The sequence below is a fragment of the Argentina silus genome (assembly GCF_951799395.1).
Source record: "Argentina silus genome assembly, chromosome: 18".
In the NCBI taxonomy this organism is placed as follows: Eukaryota; Metazoa; Chordata; class Actinopteri; order Argentiniformes; family Argentinidae; genus Argentina; species Argentina silus.
Window position 1 is genome coordinate 14913588 of NC_139672.1, and position 10583 is coordinate 14924170.

Here is a 10583-nt window from a genome sequence, read left to right on the forward strand (position 1 = left end):
GACGGAGGCCGTCGGTGAACGTGGAACATTCAACACACTGGTTTGGATCACTCCATTATAGGACTGCGTATGCACTTTTAGATCACTTTCTATTTCGAAGTATTACCTTAAAATAAGTTGCATGTAGCAAGTATCAAGTTGCGCAACCATTACTGAAATATCAATTATGAATGCATTGGTTGTCTAATTGTTGTGTAATTAATTTCTGCCAAAAAGCTTTGCGTGCAAATATTGTCGGCATAAGCATGCTCTTCTGCATGAATTCTGCAGGAAGATTACTGTGAATTTATGAAATTGTATGGACATTGTGCGCCATCTCGTGGAAGCCTAGGGTTACGTTTTAGAGTATGGACATTATACGCCATCTCGTGGAAGACCAGGGTTAGGTTTTAGAGTAGGGTCGTCCCAAGGACGGGGTTGACATGTCCAAGGTTTTCACGCCAAATTGGGCTACTTTGAAAACGAGGTCGTAGGTGAAAATGTTTTGACCAGGGAATTTCTCTTTTTCACCGTCATCTGCTGTTTACTATTAGGCAGTGAGGCAGGTTGTTGCTGAGTGAGTGAGTGAGTGGGGATGGGAGGGAGGGGGAACCGGAGGTGTGTGTGTGTGTGTGTGTGTGTGTGTGTGTGTGTGTGTGTGTGTGTGTGTGTGTGTGTGTTTGTGTTTAGAGAGCGTGGGACACTCACAATTGTTTGTGTGTGTATGCGTGTGTGTGTGTGTGTGTGTGTGTGTGTGTGTGTGTGTGTGTGTGTGTGTTTAGAGAGCGTACAACACTCACAATTGTTTGTGTATGTATGCGTGTGTGTGTGTGTTTGTGGATTACTGTATTAACATGAAGCTGTTTGACCCCCAGCTGTGTATTGAGGGAGTAAACACACAACAACAAACTAACAGCACTGGCTACAAACTTGTCCCTCATGATCTTGTTTGACTAGTTCGTTCTATCTAACTATCTGAATTATTTTAATGAAATAAAAAAAGCAAACTGTTTAGGCTTTTCGATTGTTATGCTCCAGTTGAAAATAAGATTATTTTAACATTGTGTAACACCATTTCAATTTTGTTTTCTAAAACAAACAAAAAAATCAATCACTTCTACAGTTCAGATTAAATAAAATGGTGTGATGAACAAATAACAAAGGGACAAATGCAGAGAACAAAATAAAGAAAATGATAACCGTTCTAAATGTGGCAACACCTCTCCCTTCCTGCGAAAATAAAGAAATTGCGCTAGTTTTCAGGCCTTATGGGCGGGTTTTGAGTGGCCATTGGGCTGGACATTTCAGCCAGACCTGGCAACCCTGCCCAAAGATCCCACTTAGCGTCTACCGCGGCTGAACGCACGGTCGCGCCGCCGCGCCGCCGCCTCGCCGCCTCCTCAGTCAAAACATAACACACGCCTACCGTTCCAAAGTCAGGTCCAGACAACGCTTGTCACTTCAACTATCGAGCTTGCTAACCTAACGTTGACCAAATGAATCATATGGCATAAGGACAACATATAATATAGCTCGATAACCGATAATAAAGATGGCAGATGATGATGGGATAGACTACAACATTGTGTTTCCAGATGCGTTGATCTCGGGTGAGCATCTCTGTTGTTGTCGAAAGCTAACCCTGCTATCTAGGCTAGCTGTTAGCCAAGCTAGCCCGCAGAGCGATGTCTGTATGAGCTAAGCTAGCTAGCTGGCTAGTAAACTAGCTATTGTCACCTACCGTGCTAGCATGACAGCTCAAGCTGCAAATAATATGGACACAGAACAAAATTTTAAATTGCATAAAAACATCAGCATGACAGTTATAATATATATATATTTATTTATTTATTTTTATTAATATATATATATATACCAAAAAATACGAATACAGGTAGTTGTTGGTTCTTGTCATTCTAGTTTTTAGTAAGCTGCATTGAAAGGTTGTTAAGTTAACTCAATAAATGACCACTTTTATGGTATTACGGTCGAAAAATATCTCTGCTTGTAACTGATGGCTTTGTTCTCTTCTTTCAGAAAGGCACTGGCATGGGACAAAGGAGCCGGTTGTCATCCTGCTGGGATGGGCAGGCAGCAGGGACAAACATCTGTCCAAGTACAGCTCCATCTACAACGAACAGGTTGGTCGGAGGAACAATATGACTTGTCAGCACTGGAATGACCTCTGGCCTTGTGTCTAAAAAACGAATGGTGCAGGCAGCGACATTGTATCAGCACGGTATCATGCCGTACCGCTATAACCTGGATATAACCTAACCTGCGGTAGTGATGTTGCCGGCACGCTTTTGCGTCCAGATTGCAATATCAACTTCAAATACGATTTGCATGACAGAGGGACGTGTCTATACTATCTTGCATGCAGCTTGAAAGTGGACACCTTTTATTCGTGACAGCGAGCACATTCACGCAGCTTCGCCTGATCAAGGGATAGTTTTGGCAGGAGCGGGATGCAGTAGTAGACATGACCACAGGAAATGTTCACGCACGTAGACGTTTTGCATGACAGCGGGAGAGCGCAAGAACACATTTTGGAACAACAGCCTGAATTTTAATTATTTAAGATGAGTTAATAATTAATGATTAATTCCTTTTATTTTTCCGAAATGTATACGCTATTCTGTGTGTGTGTGTCTCTCTCTCTTACTTCCCTCTTCCCTCTGTTCTCTCCTCCAGGGATGTGTCACTATCCGCTACACAGCCCCTCTGAAGACGGTGTTCATCTCCGAGTCGTTTGGCTACAAGGAGCTGAGCTGCACGGCCCTCAAGCTCCTGGAGATCCTCTACGACTACGAGGTGGAAAACAGCCCCATCTTTTTCCACATCTTCAGCAACGGGGGGTTCATGCTGTACCGTTACATCGTGGAGCTCTTGCACAGCCACAAACAGTTCAGCTCCCTGTGTATCGTAGGGGCGGTGGTGGACAGCGCCCCGGGCAGTGGCAACGTGAGGGGGGCAGTAAGGGCCCTCACAGCCACTCTGGGGCCCAGAATCAACGTGGTGTTGAGGTACGTCCTCCTGACGCTGTTCGCCGTCACCGTGTTCCTGCTCCGGGTTTTGCTGTACCCTGTGACCAAGTACATCCACAGGAACCACTACGACGCCATGCGGGAGCGCCCGGCCTCCTGGCCTCAGCTGTACCTCTACTCCAGGGCCGACAGGGTGATCCGGTGCACGGACGTCGAGGTGATGGTCGAGGCGGTGAAGGGGAAAGGGGTGCGGGTGGAGAGTTTTGACTTTGGGACGACCGCCCACGTGAGCCATTTCCGGGTTTTCCCAGAGGACTACGCCAGGCGGTGCTTGACGTTCCTAACCGACTGTATGAAGGATTCAGAAGGGACCCAGACGAAGAAACGCCACCATGTCCAAAACAGCGGTGAAAACTGAAGCGCCCTGAAGTTGTTGACAGAGGACTTTGCTCTAAAAGGTTGTGGCACATACTGTTTGTTGTGATTCTACTGTAACGTTCCATACACACGTATAAATCTATACCAGGAAACGCAGTGACACCGGCCAGCTAATCTCAAATGCTTAGGCTACATTTTAGAAGTTGAAATGAAACGGGAGGAAAATTAGACTGATGACACCCCTCCATGCCGGCACTGCCATGTTTAATTGATGTGAATATAGAACTGATTGATGTCTGAAGAGAATGTGATTGACCAAGAATGTAAGTACCTGATTAACATGTGTTTTTACTAACGTGCCTTCTTGAAAATAAAACTCACTACGTCAACATTTTAATGATTTTCTACTCCGCTTCTGAGATGGCAAATCGGTCGGAAACCCCAACGTGACCGCTGAAGGTCGACAGTCGCGGTTCACATGACCTTCCGTATGAAATGATTGGGTTAGGACAGTATGTCCCAGTTAGAAGCAAGCATAACGTCCTCATAAAATGCACATGTAACATATTATATTACACTACACCTATACTTAGTATATGCTCAATTATGTCACACAATAGGGTCATATTCCAACTTGACTTTCCACATGCTAGGATTGGAGGGCCTGATCCAATGGGAAAGCAGAGAACCCAGACAGGCAGGCAGAGAGAGAGCACGGCTACCTTTGGCCCCGTCTGTCTGTCTGTCTGTCTATCTGTCTGTCTCTGAGATATTGTACCTCCAGGCAGACAAACTCAACCTTCGCCTCGCCCCAGACGTCATGTCAGTGAGTGTTTGAAGAGCAGGCCTCTAAATTGGTCAGGCAGAGATGGTTATTGAATGTCCCTGACTGTCATAGTTGACATTTTGGAGCGAGTCACTGGCATTTGTCTCCCCAGAAGGCTCAGCCAAGCACTTCATACATCATTTAGAGCCACTCGGAGGGAAAGGAGACGGGAGGGTAAAGTTTATATATCTGTAGAGACACATGATCATCGCTTATTGGAGTGCATAGTAGATCCTTTTGGTTTCCCCTCCATGGGTGGGTGGCTCACATTGCCATTCAAGCCGGTTGTTTTGGACATGTTTGACAAGCGATGCAGACACGGCTGACCTGATTCAAACCCCCCCCCCCCAACTGGTTTTCCCTGAGTTAAGACTTCTATTCCAAAAGAAAATACAAATGTTCTGTTTGAATGATTGGTGTGAAGCAAGGACACATAGATATGACATACTGTAGACATTACACATAGGATGATGATACATTGCATGCTAACAGAATTATGAGTAAACCATTCAAGCTATGAACCTTACCACCTTTCCAGGTACCAGAAAGTAGGTCATTTAGATAGCTCCCTGATAGATCAATGTCCACTGCCAACAGCAGCCGCCTTGTGAGTCAAATGCTAGAGAACCTTTGGCAGATCGATACCTCTATCTTGTAGTTACAGCTATGTGCCTGTGGGGGGCAGTATATACCCATTATTATCCACCACACCATCTCTATCATCTCATAACAAAGAGTGGACCTGAAGTAATAGGCCAAAAGCAGACCATAGACAGTTTTAGTAATAAAAAAAAAACCTCTATACCTTGTTATTACTGAAATGTGAAATGGGTAGATTTTTGGCAGTGTATTTTACAGTATATTTACATTAATCTACAATCCATAGACCTTCAAAGGACCCCTGTGTCACACACTGTGTGATGAGCTTTTTCCGCTGATAGAGTAGGGCGGCGGTAACGGACAGAAGGCCGTAATGACGATGCTTCAGAAATGCACTCAAATTGCCCCGAGAGTTAATGAAGTCTCACAACACGACGAGGGGGAAATTGTAGTGAAGCGGGGTCAATGATTCTCCTTAGCCTCCTCTTCTGAGGAAAATGGCTACTGTCAAGTCCCATACATAAGTAGAGGACGCTGAGTGTTCCTACAGCAAGCTGGGGCTGAGATTAATGGTAGCGTTTAGCATTGGGTTAACAACTCTTCTATTTTCGAGATGATAATTTCGCATAGGCTACGTTACGTGCTGTAGATCGAATGTCACAAACATCTCAACATCATATAATCATACCAGTGACATTTCTCGTCTTTACCAGTGACCAGTTTTTTTTATTTTTTATTTTTTTTAAGCCCCAGTTTCCCTTCTGGACCCTGATTATGGATCAAATGCATAAGTGTTGACATGACTACCCCAGGCTATCAGCCTTGTAAAGGCTACCAAAGCATCAAACCTGAGGAGTGAATTCTAATGTCTGCTTTGGGTAGGCTGCATTTGTTTGGTCTCTCAGTTTAATGTGAGGCTGTGTGTTTGATTCAAGGGGAATTCGTTTGAAGGAATAACACCACTTATGTTTTGGATGCTTTGCAGTTAACAGTCAATAGGCCTGCACCGTCATCCAGACACTGCTTATGAATTCATACTAGATCAGTGAATGTTGTACATGTGATTGTATCTGCCTGTTTTTAGTCAGATGCTGTATGCCTTGATATTATATGATGTTGTTGGATATGGTTGATATTTGAAATTATGTCATAATTTACTTTAACTGAATTTCCTTCACATTAAACAGACAATAGATTCTAATTCTGACTATATGAAGTAATGAGACATGTTGTGATATAGTCTTTATTTTTTAATGCTATTCTATTGTGTCGTGTGTGTTGTCCCTTGAGTGAAGAAAACTGGGAAGACAGCCAGGACAGGACACAGTCAAAGACGACTTCAGATTTACAATCATTTATTAATGTCAAATGTAGTTTACAAACGGGAAAGACACGTACCATTTTCAAGAATATACAAGACACAAATTATTTTTGACACAATCATCTCGTTGTGCAATTTGTCATCTTTGGGGCAGGTTCGTTCACGTGAACCTCCAGTCGGGAGGAATACGCAGAATGCCAGAGAGAGAGAGAGAGAGAGAGAGAGACAAGACCTTAACCCTCCATTCTCACCTATGCTGCCATGTAGCTTCACTGAACTGAACTGAACAGACAGAGAGTGACAGCTCCTAACTCACAGGTGTGGCTAGGTACAGCTAGCTCAAAACATCCTTTATCAAGGTTCCAGCGAGCTCAAACATCCTATATCAAGGGGCTTCCAGGTTGCCCCAACAAACACATAAGCACAGCTGTAAGTGTTCATTTAATTTGCCTATGCATGGTTACCTGTACAACGGACTACAAAGTGGAACTAGAACACAAATGATACATGGTGTAGGAACAGAGAGAATGGAATAAAAAGAACATTACATCATAGTGGATGGAACAATTCTACGGGTTCTGGACCTAGAACGTTCACCAAACATCTTCTGACCCAGGCTGCCCCAAAACGTTGATACTGTAGTAAAGATGTCGGGCTGCCTGGCAACTGCTTTTATGAAAACAAAAGGAATAACATTTGCTGCATGTCTACATTGTAGCCATCTTAATTGATCAATCCTTGTAAAATAGCATCTAATCCACAATGGAGGGGGATAATTATTATTATCAAAGATAATCTTAGACCTACAGGAAAAATAGAGCCAGGCGCTAAATAACAGACACACCTCGGGAAAATGCAGTCCATCAATAAAATGGACCTGTATGGAATAAGAAGAAATAAATATCCAACTCTTTTGCATTGAGACTAAGGCCATTGATTTCCCCCTTACGATGAAAATGGAATATTTCTCTGTACATATAATCTGCAGGTTTGCATTGGGGTTGAACTCAGTCATCACCACCTTTCATTAGTTTTATTTTTTTGTCTCTTACATCAATACAGACATCACAAGATACATAGTTTTACAAATACAAAGCACACCACCACCACCACCACCACCGGACTGTGGGGGAACGTTATGGGACTGGGTTGCCAAGTTGGCCCAACCCCTCCCTCCCTCCCTCCTTCCCTCCCTCCCTCCATCTTTATCTGGGAAGGACCTGCCTTTGCGGTTGCCAGGTAGGAGCTTTTGTTTGGCTGTGTAGCGGAATCATGAAACAGTCAAAAACATTTCTTCAGTAGCATCTTATGAGGCTTTAGCGGAAAAGGAGAAACAAAGTAAAGTCTTTATGCGTCTTGATGTGGTCAGCATGTATGTCGACTGAGAAGAAACAAGAGTTGGAAGGGTTACTGAACTGAACTGAACTCCAATTTGTGATTTAGAAAATGGCTGTTCATTTGGCCAGCGTTGCAATTACAGCACAATTCTAAGCCGTCACCTTTCCGCGTGTTGGGTTAGGGCAATTTGAATCATTCCATTTCATAAAAATAAAAAATAAAACATACCAAAAAAACAAAATCCTTGCTTCTGGGTTTTAATCTACGGCTTTTTACTGTATAGAGTTGAATGAAAAATGTACACCATCTTAACCTTGAATTTCTAGTTTGAGTAGTTTATTATTATTTTAATTACTTAATTTTTATTCCTGTACAATGAAATAAAACTTCAACCTCAATACCACAACATCTGTTTTAAAAATAGAGAGGGCCTTCTTTTAACATCATTCCCTGCCCCTCCCCCAAACTCAAACTAAAAACTGTGGACTTTAATAATATATACTTCTGTGTTTATGTGTGTGTGTGTGTGTATGTGTGCGTGCGTATGTATGTGTGTGTGTATTTGTGTGTTCATGGGTGTGTATTCATGTGTGTACATATGTATACAAGTGTGAACTCTATGTCCTTAACACACAACACTGTAAACATACATAGACTATTATACATGTGCTTGCACTGCGTCTTGGGAGATTTGGTTGACTTCACTAGAACACCACAAAAGAAGAAGAAATAGAAGAAGAAGAAGAGAGAAGGAAAAAGGTTTTTCTTTTTTTTCTTTTTTAAAACAAGGATCCCCTGGTCGGTTTTGAGGTTGTTGTCTGTTTGGTTTGAAAGCTGAGGCTGAATTGACCAGTTCTCTCTCCCTTCACCAAGGCTCCCAGCAGGGGGACAGCCCAGGGCTAAATGTCTAGCTTGGCTGCCGCTCCGCAAGGTTTGGACTAGGGGAGGTTCCGTAGGGGGGAGCAGTGACGGTCAGGGGGCGGGCACAAACCAGCTTCTGGAAGCTGAAGACATCTCAGCACGGACGATCGATGAGGCAAGCACAGGGGGGAGGGGCCAGGGGCGGGGCTCCACCGGTAACACAACAGCCAGGATTGGCCGGCCGGGTTGTGTGGGTACACAAGGTCAAAAACACAGGAACCAGGAAGTGCCGGGTAGGTGGGTGTGAGAATTACCGATAAAAGCCACTAGAGGGCAGTGTGGTGGTGGGGTGGGGGTGGTGGGGCGGGGCGGGGGGAGCCAGGGGGGGAAGAGGGGCAGTTGTTTGGAGTCACGCCCAGTAGCATGCTCTGTCACAGCGGCCCACTGGGTTGTTGTGTTTCTCAAGCCTCATTGGTTGACCAGTCTGTCAATCAGTCAGTCAGCACCTCCCCTGTCGGTAGAGTCCTTATAGACAACAGTCTCATCTGTCTGCTCTGAGGGAGGGAGGGGGGGAGGGAGGGTGGGGGGGGTTATCAAACCCAGGCCCACGCGGAATCAAGGACAAACCTACACAGTGAGAGCGAAAAAGGAAATCAAAAGGAGTAGATGGAGGGATGGATGGAGGGAGGGCAGGAGGGGGAGGGGGGGGGGTGTGGGAGGTCGTTCAGACGACGCCTTCTTCACAAGTAGACGCGTCTCAGATCGCCTGGCGACGTGATGGTGTTGCATTGTGGGCACAGCTTCTTGTTTCCCTGCAGGACGGAGAGAAGGAGAGAGTAGAGAGAGAGAGAGAGAGAGAGAGAGAGAGAGAGAGAGAGAGAGAGAGAGAGAGAGAGAGGTTAGTGTTCTGTTCTTTGGTTTATCAACTTTCTCATACAACATGCAGGCTAGTAAATGGATTTTAAGACCATCACAAATAGACACCAGTGAGTAAAACAAACCAGGTAAACAGCCACGGTATGAGAGCACTTGAAGAGGGGCTGGCTGACAAACTAACAGCGTTGTATGTGAGACCACATCAAGACGCTCATGAAGTTCCAGAGTTAAGTAGCCTAGGTACAGTATGCCTCTAAGGCCTAACGCGCGCACACACACACACACACACACACACACACACACACACACACACACACACACACACACAGAGCATCAAAGCCAGCTCATCGCCGCCCCAGGGCCCTCTCTCTCTACCACTCTGAGACTCTGCCATGCCCAATAAAGACCAGGGCCGTATAAAGCCAGCGGGGGCAGGAGCTGTGGGAGCGGGGCAGGGCGGGGCGAGGCAGAGGTGTGTGTGTGTGTGTGTGTGTGTGTGTGTGTGTCTGTGTGGTCTCTCCTCTCTCTGCGTGCCACACATCAGACAGCCGCCTGCCACGCCAGGGAGGTGTGTGCGCCCTCAGCATAAAGCTGGCATAGCCTGGCACGGCAACAGAGAGGCACCGTTTCTCAGACCGGCCTGCTCAGATTATCAGGTCGTTATGGTGGAGTTGATGTGATTCCTGCCATGATAAAAACACGTCTTCAGGCACTGGAAACTTCTAGAAGGGTTTGTGTGAGTCTGCAATGGACGCACCCTATATGAACCCTGCATGCCACACTGGAGAAGTGGGCTCTGTGTGTGTATGTGTGTTGTGTGTGTGTGTGTGTGTGTGTGTGTGTACCTGCTCGAGCTACACACTGCTCCTCTCATTGACTCATGTAGTGGTGTGTGAAGGTTGGTGGTCCACTGTGATGTGTGGAGAAGAGCTGTAACTGTGTGTGTTCAGCACACACACACACACACACCAGTCAACGTCTAACTCACTGGGGCCTGAGTAAAGTCTGGGACCCTGCCTGCCTGGGGCCTGACTAACGTCTGGGGTTCTACCGGGCTGACCTGTGGCTGGTGAACCCAGGTGGTCCACAGTACATAGAGGTCACATAGTCAGAGTTCCTTGACTTGGGGGGTGAGTTCATACACTGACCGCACTCTGTGTGTGTGTGTGTGAGTGTGTTTGAATGTGTGTGTGTGCACACCTGAGTGCACAGGGTTAGAGCAGTAGCTTACAGGAAGGGGGTGTATAAATCTTCCCCCAGACAAGAGCTCACTCAGATGTTAGCAAACAGCACCGTCTCCTGTGCCAGGGTCGGGGGTCTGTGTGTGTGTGTGTGTGTGTCGGGGGTCTAGGTACCTCTGTAACTCACACCCCTGTGTAAAGAGGATTTGTGGCTCCTTACAGGGGCTACTCATGTC

At 45.6% G+C, this 10583-nt stretch overlaps 1 protein-coding gene across 1 annotated transcript; it reads left to right on the forward strand.

Moving 5' to 3' along the window:
• The first annotated feature begins 1404 nt into the window (after window positions 1–1404).
• tmem53 (transmembrane protein 53) lies at window positions 1405–3725 on the forward strand. Its single transcript, XM_083689941.1, has 3 exons — window positions 1405–1589; window positions 2017–2120; window positions 2674–3725. The coding sequence occupies exons 1-3, from the start codon at window positions 1532–1534 to the stop codon at window positions 3382–3384; spliced, it is 873 nt and encodes a 290-aa protein (XP_083546067.1). The 5' UTR covers window positions 1405–1531; the 3' UTR covers window positions 3385–3725.
• The last annotated feature ends 6858 nt before the right edge of the window (window positions 3726–10583 follow it).

What these genes read in the sequence shown, in the direction of transcription:
- tmem53 (XM_083689941.1), top strand. Translation starts at nt 1,532, where the DNA reads ATGGCAGATGATGATGGGATAGACTACAACATTGTGTTTCCAGATGCG. An exon ending in TCCAGATGCGTTGATCTCGG is followed by an intron (nt 1,590 to 2,016) that starts GTGAGCATCTCT and finishes CTCTTCTTTCAG; the next exon opens with AAAGGCACTGGCATGGGACA. An exon ending in GCTCCATCTACAACGAACAG is followed by an intron (nt 2,121 to 2,673) that starts GTTGGTCGGAGG and finishes TCTCTCCTCCAG; the next exon opens with GGATGTGTCACTATCCGCTA.